Below are 21,257 nucleotides of genomic sequence, written 5' to 3' on the forward strand. Positions count from 1 at the left end.
CCCCCGCTTTTGATGTTTGCCAAGATTTTTAGCAGACTGATTCCCTCGGAGCACTGCTCCTTTTAATTGCTTACAAAGAAGTATCAAAATCACAATAATTGGAACCAAACTAAAAGTTTTAAAATCGCGTGTAGCTTTCCTATTTATAAGGAAGACATTAGGATGTAATAAGAACTTTACAAACTTGAATTTCTTGCCTTCGGTAAATCAGTTTCGTAAACAAACACGACACTTTTCAAAGTTATGAAAAATATTTCCTGTCAAATATACTCGTAAGAAAAAGATTACTTCATACATTTGTATAGCTTCTAACGTGGCTCAAAATCTTTCATAACAAATGTTGTTGTTTTTATTTTCTTTTACATGTCAAAACCATCATAGTACAGAAAGTCATCGAAAAAACTTGATGAAATTTGAAGTCAAACTCTGCATGTTACATTTCTTATTACATCGTAAGAAGTGTTAGGACTCTAGGACTTGTGTTCAAGCCCAAACTGGGTAACTACCATGCCTTCTCAAATGACAGCAGTACTGTTTTTTTTCTCACGAAGCGTATTCGAAAGTGGTTCAAATATGCTTACAGCTGTCACTACTTTTGAGCTAAACAAATTTGTATAAACTACTTACTCGATATTTTGAGCAGTAATGAGTCCGACCAAGACTGGGTACTTTGGTGGCTCGAGACTTTGAGAACAGGCCATAAAATGTAAACAGGTAGTGTTCGAAATAAGTGTATTATACTATTTTGAATCTGATTTTCGACCTAGGTCGAGACCCTGCAACCGGAACATACCAAATATGTAAAATGTAGGAATATTTCCTGGATACAGCTTAAAATCTTGGTAGGGTAGGCAAAAGCTGGAAATGTTTGAGATATCTTAGAGGTCAATATAAGATGGCTTCGCCTGTATCGGTGCTACACACCTGGCACATTATGAAACCAAAGTGGCTGTTCACAAAGAGGTAGGCTAAGTTAGCCGAACCTGTTTATATCTATATGTTTTCTCTATTCTGAGGCCTACATCTACAAGTTTTCTCTATTACGGAATCTTCCTCTCACTCTGTCCCTCAAGTCAGAACGCTCTGTGTCTGTACTGGTAGAGGATAAATATGGCGCCCTGAAAGTCTGCTTTTTATGTAAGTGCATTTGACTGTTTAAAGGCGCTATAGTAACTGTTGTAATATATCTTAACTTATTTCATACTAAATTACGTTTACATGTGACAAATAAATTTGCAAAATCAAAACAAAACAGCAGCATTGATGTTTCAATTTTGTCTTGGTTCTTTATTCCTATCCTAATTAATTTTAGTCTAGTCTACTAAAAACACACATTTGTTCAATACTTAAGGTATAATAAGGCAGCACTTTTGTCTAGACTACTTTCTTACACTCAGACCATACAAACAGAAGCATGACAACATCAGGTAATAACACAGCTATTTAGAATTAAGAGGCTATATAAAACAAGCCTTACAGAGTATATAAAACATCATTTTTGGACAGTAAATAATATAAAGATTTGCAATACAAGACAGATGATATTAACAATGCAATGAATCCAGTGAAGGTTCTTTGAAATCCAGAAAGCAGTTTGACCTGTTTGACCTGTGAAAGCCGGGCAAGATTTTTCTATTTTAGCTCTGGAGGCCATTTGGTGCAGGGAAACGGAACGTGCAAGCGATATGCACAACTAGGGTTGGTACTGATCGCTTCTTTGATTTTAGTCAAAATCCAGCCAGCAGTTTGACCTGTGAAAGCCGGATAATGTTTTTCTATTTATAGCTCTGGCGGCCATTTTATGCAGAGAAGCGGAACGTACAGGCGATATACACAACTAGGGTCAGTACTGATCACTCTTGTGAAGTTTCGTTGAAATCCAGCCAGTAGTTTGACCTGTAAAGTCAAGACAAGATTTTTCTATTTTTAGATCTGGCGGCCACTTTGTGCAGTGAAGCGGAACGTGCCGGCGATATGCAAAACTAGGCTTTGTACTGATTACTCCTGTGATTTTTCGTTGAAATCCAGCTAGCAGTTTGACCTGTGAAAGCTGGACAATATTCTTATATTTTTAGCTCTGGTGGCCATTTTGTGCAGCGAAGCGAAAAGTGCCGGCGTTATGCACAGTCAGGGTTGGTACTGATCACTCCTGTGAAGTTTCGTTGAAATCCAGAAAGCAATTTGACCTGTGAAAGCCGGATAAAATTTTTCTATTTTTAGCTCTGGCGGCAAGTTTGTGCAGGTAAGCGGATCATGCCGGCGAAAGGCACAACTAGGGTTGGTACTGATCACTCCTGTGAAGTTTCGCTGAAATCGAACAAGCAGTTTGACTTGTAAAATCCGGATAAGATTTTTCTATTTTTTACCTCTGGCGGCCATTTTGTACAGCGAAGTAGAACGTGCCCGGGATATGCACAACTCGGCTTGGTACTGATTACTCCTGAGAAATTTCGTTGAAATTCGGCTGGCAGTTTGACCTGTGAAAGCCGGACAAACTTAATGCGGTCGGACGGACGGACGGACAGACGGACGGCGAAGGCAAAGTTGACTCTCCCATTTTATGGGGGAGACATAATTTTATTTATTAAATCTAAACAATTAGAAAAGTAATTTTGTTCATGGTAGATTAAAATATCTAGAATGTTTTGAATAAATTTATAATAAATTATGTTAGGGAGAAACGATTTAGTATGTAAATAATGTTTCGTCAACATTTTCAAGGCAATATCGAAATACACTTTCGTTAATAAATTACAGTTAACCTCTCTAGACGAAACGTTCTGTAGAAAATTCATTCGAGTTTATTATGAGAATTTGGTAATGTTTGACATTTTAAAATGACCTATCATTGGAAAGCCGGATAATAAAACAGCCCATCTATTAACCTCTTTTTCAAAAAACTAAATAAATAAATAAATACCATAGGTGATATAATTAGCATATTTCCAGTGTACAATTCATCTATATTCTATACAGCAGATCAACAACATGTCCTTGGATAAACTAATTAAATGCAAATGGTAAAGGACTTAATAAATATCTTAATAGATCAAAACGTTATGATTTCATGTGGTTTAAAATAGTTTGATCTGATATTCAACTCTGTGTGCATATCAATCATGACAAAGAATATGATATTTCTTTCGCTATTTTGTATAAATTTTGGTTAATATTGTAAGTAACACACACTAAAGTATAAACTGAAATTGTTATGTAAAAGGAAGTGTCTAAAGATTGAAAGCCAATTTTCTTATTGCTGTCTTTTCATTATTTCCAATATGTAAAATAAAGGTCATCATACGTCATTTCGTTCACATGAATCCCATCCCGAAAATTGACTGCTCCCAATCCAAGATGGCGGCTTTATATAGCCAAAGAAGGGAAGGGAAAAACTTGTCTAGAGAGATTCTCTCCACTACTTGTATCATTTTCTGAATTTAGAGCATACAATAAATCGTATTTTCCTATAAGAAAAACTGAAATATACCAAATGTCTGTAGCAGCAATATGCAACATATCATTTTGTTTTCATACGCAACTTTTCACCTTACGCTCACACAAATTAAATTATCGCTTAAAATAATTTCTCTCAAAAACCCTTAAAAGGTTAGTACTCGGAAAGTACTAGTGGTACATTACATTTATTTCGACACTGCTGTTTACAAAAGATTATGTCAACACTACATTATATACAAATAAAAGAAATTGTTCTTTGTTTCATATAAAATTCAGTTACTTCAGAACAATTTTGTTACAGTTTCTAGATTTTCACTCACACAAGATAGCCATACATTTGCTTCAAGAAAACGAAAAGAAAAAGGGGTGTTGAATAGTATGCAGTGAAATTCAAGTCAGCTGAAGTCAGGTACCCTCATATTGCCGCATTTCAGAAAGCGGTCCGCAGAATAAACACCCTACTTTCGTTTTTAAGTAAACAACTCGAAATCATGCGAATATTAGCATGAAAAGTGTCCTATTTTATGTAAAATTCATTCCACGAGTGAAATAATGCCCATTTGGCCCCCGATTTACGCGCAAATGCGCGAAGAATGGAAAAATCAGGATCCATTTATAAGGGACTTCTTTCGATACACCACGGAAGCACATTTTTGATCGAATTACTGCAATATAATAAATTTACATGAATGATATATTTGTACATAGCGATGCATTTTTATTAACCTTCTTCACGGAGATATATGAACTTGCGGTGCGCTAGTATAAAAAAGTACTATGACTTTTATTCAGGAGTGATCGGTCTAATAAATATGGTTATAGAACAGATAACATTAAGACAAACAATTATACCCCACCAACCTTGTTTTGGGGACTATATAGGAATCACTTTCTCCCATCCCGTCCCATCTGTGGAACCAGTATATATATCAAGTTAAACTTTAATATGACATGTGTATAGAAGCATAAGACAAGTTCACATATCTGGCATATTATTTCCGCTTTTTACTTTGAAAATGTCCCAAAATAGATATTAAAAAGTTGGTATATACTCACCAATAAGAGTTACTGAAAGGCCTAATAACTATAACTCTGCTCTGAATGGCGAAAAAGTTATCTCACTTTTTGTACTTACTACCTTCAGTCCGTAACATAATACAGAGATGACTTTACTCAGTAAAGATAAGATGACATAAGTCCCATAGCTCTCTAGTGCCCCAATTGTAATTGTACTTATTTTTTTTTCACGGAAAATTGCATAAAATGATTTGAGTGTCGTAAATATTTAAAAAATAAACTCCTTAGTTTTTTTTTACTTCCTCATATTTTCAGCATTTTACGACTAGGTTACTTTCATATTTGTATGTGCGCATGTCCAACCGGAAGTTAACGTGACGATTTACGACGGCGTTTACGACAAACTAAATGTGTCTGTATATTCATTCTTCTGAAAATTAATCATGAACCTGTCTTCGATCTGATGCTTTATGGTTTAATAATGCAGAAATAATGAATAAATTGCCGCAGAAACGCTTCAAAACAATGTTGCATTAAAATGACGTCATTGACGTCATGACATTACGTGTCAGTTACCGCGCAAAATTAATAGATTTTATCTTGAAAGTACGTAATTCTGTGCATTTTCTTTACTTTAACTATTTTCAAATAACCATTATTTGCTGAAATATCTTTTACGAGTCTTTTGCTCTAAATAATAATCAATATTTTGCTTCTTTTATGTAGATATATTGAAATGTTATGCGGAATGTAAGAAAATGGATGATGATAAGCAATGTTATTTGGAATATAGTTTGGTGAAAGGTTACTTGTTACGGCCATTTTCAAATAAAAAGTCTAGCAGTTTGATTTCTAATACCTATTTTTCAGGTTCCGTTGATAATTTGTTACTTATGTACTAAAACTAAGATCTAAAATTGTTGCAATTTCAGTAGAAAATTGTGGTTTCTTGAATTTAATTGATGTTACCATGGAAACGAAGCCCGTGACCTATGTATCTAAATGTAAAATTTAAAAGCGTTGACACTGGTCTATTTAAGAAACACAGCTTCGGCTTTTTATTTTCATTTCAACAATATCCATGAGGATAAAAGCAGCATGCTAAACGATTTTTCCATGAAAAAATCCAGACGAGGGGTACTGCTGTAAGTATTCTAAGCTGTGAAATTTGTTTGAATCAATGCAAATAACACGAAAATATAATTTACGTTAGAAATAATATGTTTTAAAGCTACATCAACTAGAAAGATAATCTTATTCAATATTTTTTATAAAAAATTAGGACAAAAAGCAAGATATAAGCTATTTCAAACATCTCTGTTGCCATGGTTACTTTAAACTTTAAGAAAAATAGGGTACCATGTAAAGTGCTTAGTATTTTGCTAATAATATTACTCAAATATTCCATGTTGGTAATTAACAGAATGGCACTGAGGCCGTCGAAAACCCCTATTTTTATACATAGTTGTTTAAAAATGAGAGAAAATGCGTCAAACTCGTTGTAGAAAATTGAGGTAACTTGAAACAGTGGTAGATGAAAACAAAATAAATTGAAAGGCACAAGAACCACAACCTTTCTTCAATAAATATAAAATTATCTCCAAGATTGGACATAAAAAGCACAGTGAGTAGCATTCCAGAAATAGCATCAGTACTACCAGTATAACCAGTATAACCAGTACTACCAGTATAACCAGTATAACCAGTACTACCAGTATAACCAGTACTACCAGTATAACCAGTACTACCAGTATAACCAGTATAACCAGTACTACCAGTATAACCAGTACTACCAGTACTACCAGTATAACCAGTACTACCAGTACTACCAGTATAACCAGTACTACCAGTATAACCAGTATAACCAGTACTACCAGTATAACCAGTATAACCAGTACTACCAGTACTACCAGTATAACCAGTACTACCAGTACTACCAGTATAACCAGTACTACCAGTACTACTAGTATAACCAGTACTACCAGTATAACCAGTATAACCAGTACTACCAGTACTACCAGTATAACCAGTATAACCAGTACTACCAGTACTACCAGTATAACCAGTATAACCAGTACTACCAGTATAACCAGTATAACCAACCGTTCCATTAAGGTGGAGTGCGACCTTTAAATTTTTTTTAGATAAATCTATGAAAAATTAACGGAAGAAAATTAAGGATATTTCTGATTTATTCCAGTTTCCCGTTTGGCTCTTATTTAAGCCACATTTGTTTGGTGCGCTGTCAAACTTGGCCACTAACGGCACTTTTTGGGCGTCATTTCTTGGCGTCATTTTCATTGTTTCTGTACGGTTTTCAGCATATCCCTGTGTTAGCTGGAAGCGGACGCGAATGAAATTTATATATTTTTAAAAGATTTAAAATTTCCTTTCCTGTGATATAAATTTCGTGAATGATTTATGACGTACCTTAAGATTATGACGCATTAAAGCGTCGGACTTACACAAAACGTAACGTATAGTTTAGCTGGATAATTGTCCGTTTTTCGAGAATAACATTTTTTCGGGTCGAGGAATTTTGTTCAAATTTCAGTCATAAATGCGCAAGTATATTTACTTGCGTTTGATAAACAAAAAGTTGTATGTCACCGAATTCGTTTTTTCAGTACCACCGATTTTGTTTCCCCACCCCCGAGCTGAAATGCGACGTTATTTGGTGGTAATACGCTAAAGTTTCGGACGATTTCGGAAAGTTTGGAACCAGTTTTCGAATTTTTATCGTAAAAATATACGTTCAATGAAGGCATATACTGAAATATATATATAAAAAAAACCATCACATATACAGTAAATCGAATTATATATAAAAACTGAAGTAAACGCGAAGTTATTTGGTGGTATTTTAAAGTTACGCCGATAGTTTCGGACGATTTCGGAAAATTTGTACTATGGAGCTGATTAAAAATATTTTCTTACAAAACAATTAATAACAATTACATGTTTTATTATTCATTTTCTAGCTGAGAGGTTAATTTTGAATATAATATTGTTTAGAAATAACATTCTGTCGGGTGGTATTCGTTTGAATTACACACTACAGGTTGATATTTATTTTTTAAACCTCATGAAATCAATAGACTGACGGAGACTATTCTTGAACAGTACAACGCAAATAAGGTATATAAGCAGAAAAAAGAGGGTGAAGTGCGACAGTGCGATTGCAAAGCTCGACAGTTCGATGGTGAAACTGCGATGGAGAAGCGTGACACAGCGATGGTGACGCGTGCCAGTAGGATGGTGACACTACGATGGAGAAGCGTGACAGAGCTATGGCAACGCGTGACAGTACAATGGTAACACTACGATGGAGAAGCATGACAGAACGATGGCGAAGTATGACAGTACGATAGTGAAGCGCGACAGTGCGATGGCGAAGCACGACAGTGCATTGGTGACACTAAAGTGGTTAAGCGCGACAGTGCGGTGGTGACACATCGATCGCGAAGCGCTACTGTAAGATGGTGAAGCACAACAGTACAATGGCGAAGCAGTACTGCAGCACTTCACCATCGCACTCTCACAATTCGCCATCATTTTTTGTTTGGTTGATTGTTTGATATGACGTTTTTTCCATTACATATCAGCTGAGCTGCAAATTTCTAACTGAGTGTCAATCGCGATTCTCTGCGACATTATTTGTGAACTTAAACACATCTTCTACTGTAACTCGGAATAGCTGAGTGTTGCTTTTCGATCAAACCTTGCCGCTTGTTACACTTTAAAGAGTGCATATCCATTTCGACATCACAGTGAGCATGATATGTCTCCTGCAAAAACTTGAATACAACAAAGTCGGTACTGTTTAATAATTTTCTCTTTTAAGTTTTCTTTCTAATATGCAAAGGAAGAAACATTATATCAAGTCAGCAATCGAGCTCGAGTTACAAGCAGAAAATCAGTGATGAAAAATATAGAGTATTTCTTTAAACTAAAAAAGAATAAGTAGACAAACTCCGTTAACAGTAAAACTTTAACTTGTGGGTAATTCTTTACCTTTCCTACATACAGCAATAATCCGACATCTAAGGTGCACAGTTATAATATTTTACATTGATATCGTTCATGGATGTACGGTCTCTTTGACCTTTAGAAAATTTTGAAACGGTAACATGCATGAGTCCATTATAACACATATACACATTAAATACCAATAATGAAGATAATACAAACTTTTAATGATGTTTTAATAGAAGTAATTCCATTAAAATTACGTATCAAAATCGAATGCTAATAAAAATTATTATAATTGAAGTAAAAACCAAAAGTTCGCAACTCACACCAGCCGGTGCTATTTTTTCTACTATTATTCTATTTACTGTATATGTGTTATTTCTTATGTTTCAGAATATGCTTTCGTTGAACGTATATTTTTACGATAGAATGTCGACAACATCTTCCTAGTATAAGTTTTCCGAAATCGGCCGAAATTTTAGCGCAATTTTAAAAATACCACCAAATAACGTCGCATTTCAGCTCGGGGATGGGGAAACAAAATCGGTGGTACTGAAAAAACGAATTCGGTGACATACAATTTTTTGTTTATCAAACGCAAGTAAATATATTTGCGCATTTATGATTGAAATTTGAACAAAATTCCTCGACCCGAAAAAATGTTATTCTCGAAAAACGGACAATTTTCCAGCTAAACTCTACGTTACGCTTTGTATAAGTCTGACGCTTTAATGCGTCATAATCTTAAGGTACGTCATAAATCATTCACGAAATTTATATCACAGGAAAGGAAATTTTAAATCTTTTAAAAATATATAAATTTCATTCGCGTCCGCTTCCAGCTAAAACAGGGATATGCTGAAAACCGTACAGAAACAATGAAAATGACGCCAAGAAATGACGCCCAAGGGTGCCGTTAGTGGCCAAATTTGACAGCGCACCAAACAAATGTGGCTTAAATAAGAGCCAAACGGGAAACTGGAATAAATCAGAAATATCCTTAATTTTCTTCCGTTAAATTTTCATAGATTTATCTAAAAAAAATTTAAAGGTCGCACTCCACCTTAATTTAACGTTTAAATATATGAGTTATAGATATCATTTGTTTGTTTATTTATTTCATCTGTGGACGACATACAAAATACCCACCTGTAGAACTAGGGTGTGTTAAACTGCAGGCGAATAACTGAACCCGTATGAACCACACTAAAATTTGAATAGTTCTTCGGAAGTTTCATTGCTTTTTCAAATGAATTATTTATCTTAAGAGCACTTTTAGAGTCATATGCTAATAATCAGACAAGGAGGCATCACGTATGATTACCAGGTCTAATGCCTTTAATACTATTTCCCATAAAGATTTCATTTTCAAATGCTGTCAGTTAACCTACCGTCCAGGAACACTGATTTTTTTCATGACTATACTTGTCTCATTGATTTCATTATTTATTCAAGCAATCCTATGTTTAATTGTTATAAGAGGAATTTTGCCACGACAATGATGATGATAATGATGATAATGATGATGATGTTGTTGTTGTTGTTGTTGTTGATAATGATAATGATAATGATAATAATATATTTAAAGAAATTTAAAGACGATATCACATAAAGAAATAAACAAATAATGATATTCATCTTCTTTCAATTGTGGCCTTCTGAAATGAATAATGCATACATTTAAAATCAGTAATAACATCTGTTATCACTGAAAAAGATAGAACAAACTAACTTATATGCAGTCACCATTTATACATTATAAACAAATGGTTGACTCAATCATACATCTTATGACAGACAATCGTATTAAAATATTACGCTTCAGATTTATTCTTGCTGACATCTAAAAAAGACAATAACAGATTAGGTTAATTGCAATAGAGAGTGTCTTGTGCCTTCTTTAAAAGATTTAACACGGCATGTATTAACATTGCGAAAATTAAAATGATCTGTATCTGTTTAGTCATATTGCAAACGTAAAACATCGATTATCTTTCCTAGTGTTACACTAATCACTTCCATCACACATTTCACGTGACCATGAAAAACACAATTCAAATATTATTTACTTATCTTTACTTATCTTTGACTTCATGTTTTCATGTTATCACCCACATTAGCCTTAAATCTTTGAAATATACTCAAAATAATTCCAATAGCCAAATCCCGATATCAAATAAAATTAGCAAAAACTGTGATGACAGAAGTCTCTTTACTGCAGGTGAGGCCACTGCGTAAGAGGTTGGTCCGATTGATAATACTTTCTTAATTTTGGGTTTATTTTAAATGTTAAATCGTACTTAAGTAGAATTTATATAAATTGAGCAATCAAAATTTACCTTTAACCGAATTCGAATAATCAGTACGATTATGATTAATTAATGTTTGTGCAAGAATGCAACTTCAGACGCACTATATGTGGTTTATTTCAATAGCTTAATACTTCTTTTACAATTTTAGTCTGCCTAAATCGTAAATCATTCAACAAGTATTTACATGTAAGTGACGATATACGAAGACTATTGTCTTGAGGAGGTAGGTTACCTTGTTACAAGGGTAAATTCAGTTTAACCGCAGCATTTGTTTGTATTTCGTGTAATATGGAGTTTTACCTGCTACAATCTCAATTTCGTTTGTCTCTGTCCCTTCAAATTCAATTTTTATCCAGGTTTGAAGAACATGACCCTCTAAAGGTATTTCATATTGAAAGAAGAAGGAAAATACGGATATTTAACACTTTTCAGTATATTTTAGTTCCATTGATATCCGTAGAAGTCTGCATAATTGATAATTTTACTAGTATGCACGTTAGCTTTCTAATATAAGCTTTAAATGTATATGTCGCGGGGCTCGTGTTTCCATGGTAACGCATTTTCTCTCATTTTTAAACAACTATGTATAAAAATAGGTGTTTTCGACGGCTTAAGTGGCATTCTGTTAATGACCAACATGGAATATTTGGGAAATATTATAAGCAAAATACCAAGCACTTTACATGGTACCCTATTTTTCTTAAAGTTTACAGTAACCATGGCAACAGAGATGTTTAGAATAGCTTATATCTTGCTTTTAGTCGTAATTTCTTATAAAAAATATTGAATAAGATTATCTTTCTAGTTAATGTAGCTTTAAAACATTATTTCTAACGTAAGTTATATTTTCTTGTTATTTGCATTGATTCAAACAAATTTCACAGCTTAGAATACATACGGCAGTACCCCTCGTCTGGCATTTTTCATGGAAAAATCGTTCAGCATGCTACTATTATTCTCATGGATATTGTTGAAATGAAAATAAAAAGCCGAAGCTGTGTTTCTTAAATAGACCAGTGTCAACGCTTTTGAATTTTACATTTAGATACATAGGTCACGGGCTTCGTTTCCATGGTAACATCAATTAAATTCAAGGAACCACATTTTTCTACTGAAATTTGAACAATTTTAGATCTTAGTTTTAGTATATACGTAACAAATTATTAACGGAACCTGAAAAACAGGTATTACAAATCAAACTGCTAGATTTTTTATTTGAAAATGGCCGTTACAAGTAACCTTTCATCCAAATATATTCAAAATAACATTGGTTACAATCATCCATTTTCTTACAATCCGCATAACGTTTCAATATAACTACATAAAAGAAGCAAAATATTGATGATTATTCAGAGCAAAAGATTCATAACAAATATTTCAGCAAATATTTGTTATTTGAAGATAGTTAAAATAAAGAAAATGCACAGAATTACGTACTTTCAAGATAAAATCTATTAATTTTGCGCGGTAACTGACACGTAACGTCATGACATCAATGACGTCATTTTAAGGCAACATTGTTTTGAAGCGTTTCTGCGGCAATTGATTCGTTATTTCTACATTATTAAACCATAAAGTATCAGATCGGAGGCAGGTTCATGATTGGTTTCCAGGAGAACGAATATACAAACACATTTAATTTGTCGTAAACGTCGTCGTAAATCGTCACGTTAGCTTCTGGTTGGACATGCGCACATACAAATATGAAGGTAACCTACATCCTTAATACAAACATTCAATAAACAACACATACAAGATACAATACGCACTTTAATAACATATATATCAGTTCTTCACGCAGAATTGTCACATATTCACAATTTCTTCAATATCCCATTCTGAATCTGAAGTGTTTTCATCTGTTTCAATACTGCCTTGCTCTTCATCGCTGGGAAGTTGGTCCCTTTATTTTTTCTTTATATTTCTCCCTTTCATTTCTATCATGGCTTTCACGAGTTCAGTAGCTGAAAACTTTCTGTGTATGTCTTTCCATATCAATGATGTAAATGCTTTTCTATTATATTGCTCCTCGTTCCTAAATATAGCTAACTGCACTGTGTTCATTGGAACCGTCAACTTTTTCTGAATCATCGGAATCTTGACTATTGTGCTCCTAAAGTTTATCTTATATCCTTTGTATCTGCACTGAATCACATGGCCACCAACGGGACTCGCTAGAATAATTTGTTTCCGGGGACAAACATCTTCTGTCAAGTCTCTTAGAACTATACTATAATAAAATGATGTTACCGAGTCATCCTCTCCAATGTAGGCGAAAACAGCTGCAACTAAGTGATTTTTATCATGTGTTTTATTTATGGGCCAATTTACAACTGATGCAATTCGAGATCCAGGAGTCCCAATTGTCTGTATTTTGGTTCCGAGGCTATCACAGAGACTGTTCTCCACTATGTCGTATTGATTTATTTCGCAGATTTGTTGAGATGTCGCTTCCGTGAGTATTTCTGTGTTCCCTTTTATGTGTGACTCATATGACTTGTGGAAATAATTCCGAGAATTCTCTAAATCATTTGGTCTTGAAAATACACCAGCCATAGCCTATTATTCCGTTTGCTGAGACTTTTGAAAATAAAAACATATAATTTATTTCGTTTTCCCTTTTGCGTACTGACACATCAGTAATTGAATCGGAACCCAGCAGGTATTGTCTACATACTACACTTACCCGTTGTCATGAAATCCTAGGATTGTTTATAAAATGAAGTCTAAATATTTCTTTTTTTTAAAAATATCAGTGATGGAGACAGGGCACTATGTTTACATTACTACGAGTTATTTTTACACCTAGATATAGCTATTATCTATACCAAACAAATCGTGTAGATGTTTATACGGATACTTTTACATGTAATACAACCAAAATTATTGCTGACTAATAAAAATAAAAATAAAACGGCGGATCTCTAATGCGTACTACCGACGCTATTTATGTCACGTTCGTCTTGGTATTTACGCAAAATAATCTGATTACGTGAACGATGTCACGTATTATAAAAGATATAGAAAATAATTTAATAACATGTATCCTAACAGCAGACGATCCTGACACTGGTTTTCTGTCCTCTTTGGCGGGCTACTGAAAGCAGTTATATTTGCATAAAAAAGGGCAAGTGTTTTGAAGAAAAAAATAAAACAACACACACAATATACTACTATAATTTAGTTGTAAATAGTGTTTAAATCATGAGAGAATTAACTTTAAAGAAAATCTAGGACACAGTTTTATACTATTGTCTGGTTCGTCAAGTAAAAGGATTTAATGAGAGAGAATTCTTTCTCCAACATTGAAAAAATAAGGTCAAGTCCCGTGGGACTGTTTTAAGTTTTGTTCACTTCATTCAAAAATGATCTTAGGGCAGAAGAAAAACATACCTACATTTCTTCCACAATATGTAACCTAAAAGGTAAAGGCAAAATAGAGAACTTTTACCGCATTTAACTCAGTATTTTTAAAGATGTCTATCTCTGTCCCCTTCTGTTTCAGAGGTAAATTCATTTTGAACAGCAAGAAATCGCTTATCAAATGAAAACTTTTCACTTCTGTACAATAAATCAACAAAATGTCTTGAAAAAAGTAAAAACTTACTAGAATAAAAAGAATACAAGGGAAAAATTCGGCTCAAGTGGGGCTTGAACCTATGCCCCCTGCACAATTTAAGTCAAGGTATTGAATACTCTTCAAAAGGAGGTACACTATTACATGGGTCATATCTTAATGCTTTAATACAGTGTTCTGTTAGGGCCATCGTAGTTTTGCAACTTCGCCCTACAAATTGGCCTAGGCAACATAGTGCGATTATAGGATGCAAAGACGCGACAGATACAAAAAGATAATACGAATACAGGCACTATCGTGGCCATAATGTAAACTATATTTTTCAAACAACACCTTTGTTATTATTTATGAAATTCCGGATATTATTATAATAAATCTTAACCTAAAATATAATATCTCGTCATTCTCGATTTTAACTTGTCTGAGATGTTAACTGAAAGTATATTTTCCGTACCCCACCCACTACACACGAAAATCAGTATAGACTATTGATGTAGTTTTCTAAGTTTATGTTATTTGTCAGACACCATTTTGTCGAGCTGATTACCATAATTCAGTTTCAAATATAAGCTACTTTTGTTGTGAATTTCATTTAAATAGGTAGTGAAGACTGTTGAGCTGTAGCTTAAAGGTCGCATTTGTATTTTTTTTATAACCGACAAAAACTCATTCTTCTGTTAAAGGAAGTGAAAATATTTTATATGTAAGTCTTATTTTGTTTTATGACTACCGATATTTGCCTTGAGTAAAGTTGGTATGTTGTTTTGATTTTTTTTATTTGCGCACCAATTTGGCCGTATCATAACGTAGAGCTTTTTAACGTGGTCCCTATTTGCTCTTATTCATGTTTGTGTTTGTTTATGTATATTAACTAAATGTATTTCATCTCATTTAAGGAATAAACTGGTAATGCAGTTACCATCTGCGTATACTTTGAAACTGTTTAAACTGGCTGACACGAAAGGTCTAGGAATAGCTCAACATGTCCAGATAGCTACTACAAAGGGGCAATTTAATAATAATCAATTAATTAAGACTGCCATTTTGATGTATATATTTAATAAAAATATGTAATAAGTAAACAGTAATATGTCAGTTTGAATTTATTAATTCATATATACTACTCGAGTCAGAAAAAAGTACAAGATAAGTACGTTTGTTATATTGTTCATCGACGGTAAACAACTGAAAACTTGAAATGATGATGAAGAAAGGACACTTACTAATACAGCATATGGTATTTCATTGGTCAATGAATGATGTATAAAAATATTATACGGCCATACGAGCTCGGACAGTGCCTTTTATTTGTGCTCTACAAATAGCACATTTAGTGAGTGCTGAAATACATTGACTGCAACAAACCATATGTCCACAGGGTAGTGTAATAATACAAGCAATTGCATAAAAACATATTTTACAAGTTATTGGATCTTTTAACTTTCTATTACTTTCTTCAATATCCTCCTCTGATTCTGAAGAGTCTCCTTCTGTTTCAATACCATTTAGCTCTTCATCACCAGGAAATTGTTCGGTTTGATTTTTCTTTACACTTCTCTCTTTAATGTCTTGTATGGTTTTCACGAGTTCAACTGCTGAAAAATTCCTCTGTAAGTCTTTACTTATTAGTGTTTTTATAGCTCTTTTTATGTTATCTTCATCTGTATAAAATTCCCTTGCAGCACTAACTGCACCCTCGTTCCTAGCTAAAGCTAACTGCACGGTGTCCACAACATCATCTGAATCATCAATTTCCTCGTCGGAATCTTGACTGTGTTCTCCTAGAATTTTTCTAATATATCCTTCACCTTTACATTGAATCACATGACCGCAAGCGTGGCTCGCTAGAACATGCTGTTCCTAACGACAAGCACCTTCCGGCCAGTCTCTTAGACCAATACCACAATAAAAACACCTTACGGAGTCATCCACGCCCGTATAGGCAAAACCAGCCGCGGCCAGTTGATTTTTATCCTGTGTTTTACTTTCGGGCCAATTCACGAATGATGCAGTTCCAGATTCAGGAGTCCCATATTGTCTGTATTTTGGTTTATCAATTAAGATTCCAAGAATATCACACTGAGACTGTTGTACATTGTATCTTTCTGCAGTGTTTCGCTGAGTTGTTGAGAGATCATTTCCACTTGCATTTTTTTGTCTGATTTTATTTCGTCTTAAATGTTTACGGAAATAGTCCTGAAAATCGTTTTTTCCATTTTGTGTTGAAGGCACACCAGCCATAAGCTGTTGATCAGTTTTCTGAAATATATAAGCCTTTTCTGATCTCGACACAAACAAATTAAATTAGTGTTTACTTTTAAAATGAAGAATTAAATGCTATTTAGATTTAAATTGTTCACCTTTATAGTATTTACGTTTTGTTTATTTATAGTACATATTAATGCGTATTTGATAAAATTGTACCGTATATGGGAACCCAGACCGCGATTTCACCGTCGTTTATATGACTGAAAAATTGTTGAAAAAGACGTTAAACCCGAACACACACACACAGACCGCGATTTCATAACGCTGATTCAATGATGGTAGATTAAACACATTTTTTTTGTGACGAATTTACTTAAACCTAGCGTTGATGTATGTTGAGGTACTAAATACAAGTTATTTGTAAACAGATCCTCCCACACTCATTTGTAAACTGAGATGTTTTACTTGCACGTTTGTACATAATAACATTTAAATCGGAAAAAGAAATTGTTTTATTGTCAGCTGTTTGATGTAATTTGCCGAAATTAATGCATTTTAACTCGTATCTGTCAAAATTTCTATACCTTTTTCAATAATTATTAAAATAACTGTACAATTTTTAAAGAAGACATAAGGTAACGTTTTATAAAATTTAATTTACTGTTTTATTCAATTACGTTAAGGAAATAGAAGAAACCGAATCTTACTATGAAGATATTATGCAAAGTCTTGAAAAGGTGCAATTAATACATGAACTTCTTACCACCAAAGTTTTGTTAATAATGATATAACTGTAATTATCGTCATTATCATACTTATATACAGTAGTTTACTTAGATAGGGTAAGAACTGGGTCATTATTTTTCGTTATCTTGACGTGTGTTTATAATTGGCTTATTAGTATTTATCGTTTTTCATTAAAGCACATGAATTTTAAATTTAACGTTTGTCTAGCTCATTAAAACTTTTGTACGCTTTATCATCAATATCTAAATCAAATGCATAAACCATTACATTCGTGTTGAATGTGTTCAAATTTGCAGGGAACTGTATCTGGATAAAAGAGCATCTCTGCCGATTTTCAATTTTTCTGTTTTTGCATGAACTTGCAAAAACATTTTACTACGTAAACAAACCCACATGTGTCGTTATAAGCCAATTAAATATATCTGTGATCGAGGCTATTTTTCAAGTTCCCTAAACCGACTTGTTCTTGAAAATGTGCTATATATGTCTTGTAATTTTCTTCATCTAAGATACTTTCTTTTAAATAATTTCTCCAAAAGATGAAGTTTCATTATCTCCAATTATTGAGCTCTCCTTTGGTTTCCGAAACTTCAGATAAGTACTTTTAAAATGAACGTGAAATCATAGAAGCGTTTTCAAATTCTATAATAATAGACAGTAAAATTGTATGCTACGGAAATCAAATGTCAAAGGTAATTCCCCTCACCTAGATCAATGACCCATTCTTGATGAAACATAAATTAAGATAGTAGTTTGGAGCACCCGGAAGTACATAATATTATCATAGAGAGATGTTGCGCCCGATATTTTCAAATATTAGAATAATGCCGTTTACGTTTATTTGTTTTCAATAAGCAAGATTTAAAAAGACTAGTGGATTTTAATGTAATCATATGAACAAAATAATCATGAGTCAAAATGCCCGAAATGTTGATATGGTCTCACGTTTCAAAATTAAAAAGTTAACAGCTAAACAAAACGCGGTTAATAAAAATATCCAAACATAAATGTCCCTCTTTATACGGTTTGCTTGGTATGAGGGCTGCTTATCGTATAAATAATACAAACACTTTTATATATATACCCACGCATCTAACACAAATATATCGGTACAATGGGTTGCTTATCGGCTGATACCATCCTCGAAATCCCGGAGCATTCTTTCATTTATCATTATTTTCTGTTTCTATCTATAAATAGCCACTTAATTGACACTACAGTAGGGTAAAACAAACGTCGGTTTTCAAAAAAAGGGCACTAAGAGCTGCTCATTATTTATAGCTACAATAATTTATCGTGTAGCACGATCAAACCAAAGATTCAAATCTAGACATGTCAGTGTTGAAAATTATCTCAGTCCTCGAAGATCTGCAACTTCCAAAACATAAAAGGTTTATTGTAAATGGCTGCCCGATACATAGAAGGGAATACTACGTTGATACATTCAAAAAGTATGTTAGTGCCGTATTCGTTTCAAGGAAAGGTAAACTTCATTCAGCGAAAACAATATTTCAGTTTGAATTTTCAATTGATATGGCATCATATCACGAACGTAACTCTTATAATCTATAACCACAAAGTATTGAATATATTAAAAAGTACCAGGTATAGACCAATGCCTATTTTGACTTTATCAACTACACCATTTGTGTTCGTCTTTTGAATGCATACCCGAAGAAGCATTTGTATGTGGAAAATATGTGCCCATTCGACACCATTTCATGTTAAGAGTGGTTGTGGCGCCCTTTATACTTTAATGAACAAAATTTGGAATCCATCTACCAACTCTGCTGTAATGATTTATTCCTTAGAAATCATGCCGTTACATCTCAATAACTAGCTTGCGGGGTATGTAAGTTGAATCCCCATTACACGCGTTTGAATTTGTAGGAAGTCGTTGAACTTTTTTTATGATATCCATTTTTATGCAAACACAGCCAAATTGTGCGATTAAATAATCCAGCATAATATAAAAAAAAAACAATTTCCGGTACAAAAAATAAGGGATTCCGGTTGTTAAAGCCATAATTACTTTGTATAAATGGACTATTGAATCCAAGACCGTTGGCAGTGATTTTGCCAACCTCACTACGGGCGTAAATTTAAGTATTCTGTTTTAAGGTATTTAGAATAAATAATTTCGGTTGGCTAAAGTGCCATATTAAACTATTACGGTGGTGGCCCTTGTATTATATCACATTTGAATTTATATATATATATATATTATTTTGTGCCATTAATTTCGAAGCGCATCTGTACATACAATCTATGAATTACATTCATGATGATTTATGAGTAAGAAAAAAAAATCGTCGAGTGTTATTGAAAAATTATTGAATCAAATTCGGTTTAAAAACAACAACAGAAATAGGATAAATACCGTTTCAGTTACATGGAATCTTAAAGTTTATATGATTATAGTTTCGAATGCGAGAAAGTCAAAGTTCAATATATTTGTTGGTCTTTACTTCAAGTAAAACATTTTACATAAATTGCGCTTAGATTCTACATATACCAGTATACATAGTATGAATCTGGTATGAATACTTCAACCATTAAACGACTAGTTACACCAATTTAAGATTTTTGTTTGTTTGTTTTGGGTTTAACACCGTTTTTTTCAACAGTGTTTCAGTCATGTAACGGCGGGCAGTTAACCTTACCAGTGTCCCCGCGATCCGTAGACTAACTCGCTCTCTACTGAGCTAAGCGGGCGGACTTAATTTAAGAACAGGTCTGGTTTTATTTTCTTAAACATGCTCGCTTAATTATCTTACACGAACTTTTCGTCTATGCGCTCTGAAAAAGGAAGCAAAGCGTGGTAATATCTTCTTGAAAGAACTAATTTATGTTTTGAAGATGTATACAGAAGAATCCGAATCGCGATAAACAACAGTTGAAGAGATATTGAAAACGTGACAGTTGTAGTATTCTGCTACAAAGCGTGAATATCATTTAGGTTTTGTTAAAGCATATTTATTTATTTGGGTTTAACGGCGCACCAACACAGTATAGGTTATATGGCGCCAAACAGGACTACACATTTTGGTTCCACATCTCATTTACATCGAAATAAAAACATGAGGTATGGAATCAAAATTTACATACCTGCTGGAACCACAGAGTTACTGCAAAACCAAGTGTTAAGACCCTTAGTCGCCTCTTACGATCATGCAAGGGTAAGGCAGTGGTTCCAATTCTTTTCATACACAGATCGTCCCAGAACCACATGGGGCCACAAAATGGATAAGTTGTAACCTTAGAAATTAGAATTCATACGTATGTTAAAAGTATGTCCGGCAAAATGTAGTTGACGTAATTTGTTCTTAAATTCTGATTTCAAATAAGAAAACACATTAGTGATTCTAAAACAGTACGGCCGCTGCCAGGTGGGTAATAGTTTTAGATACGTTTAGCGCATTTGTCAATCACTAAAACTGAATAAAAAATCCTGTTAAGTAATGTGTCAGATTCAAGTATCTTTCGAAAGTTTGAGAATAATGTAGAAGATCATCGAGTTTCAGATAAACTATAGTTATCATGACAAACACGTGTAATAATAAAAACGTTGAAGAAAAATTAACAAATATTTATCATTTATTGATACTGTGCTGCTACCTGCGAAAAAAAACGAAATTGCCATATATTTTTTCAAAGTTTGTTATCGGATGTGCACACTTATAGTCTAAAAATACCTATGTCTTAAAATCTTCTAAGTAGCGTACATTACATTTTTAAATCGCAATAATCCTGAAAAAATAAAATACCCGCAAATTGCATAAACACACTATGTACCCGGATAATCTTGACTCTGTCCAGCGACCCTGACTCGGTGCCAACATGGCGGATGTAAAACCGATATAACTTTGTTTTCTATATAATTTCAATTTATAAAGGTATGTTTCGATTATTATATCTGTCTCCATTGATCAAGTGTATATTTATTTTAAAATGCACCATGTTACATA

The 21,257-nt window shown here is 33.6% G+C and overlaps 1 protein-coding gene across 1 annotated transcript in view; it reads right to left on the bottom strand.

Moving 5' to 3' along the window:
* Positions 1-21,257, bottom strand: part of LOC128547679 (protein SPT2 homolog) — a 125,147-nt gene that overhangs the window by 95,817 nt on the left and 8,073 nt on the right. Inside the window, exons 2-3 of the mRNA XM_053520772.1 lie at positions 15,700-16,115; positions 6,047-6,600 (exon numbers count right to left, since the gene is read on the bottom strand). Coding sequence (XP_053376747.1) covers positions 6,047-6,600; positions 15,700-16,115 — 970 coding nt within the window. The remainder of the gene's footprint in view (positions 1-6,046; positions 6,601-15,699; positions 16,116-21,257) is intronic.

This window comes from Mercenaria mercenaria, chromosome 1 (assembly GCF_021730395.1).
Source record: "Mercenaria mercenaria strain notata chromosome 1, MADL_Memer_1, whole genome shotgun sequence".
Lineage (NCBI taxonomy): Eukaryota > Metazoa > Mollusca > Bivalvia > Venerida > Veneridae > Mercenaria > Mercenaria mercenaria.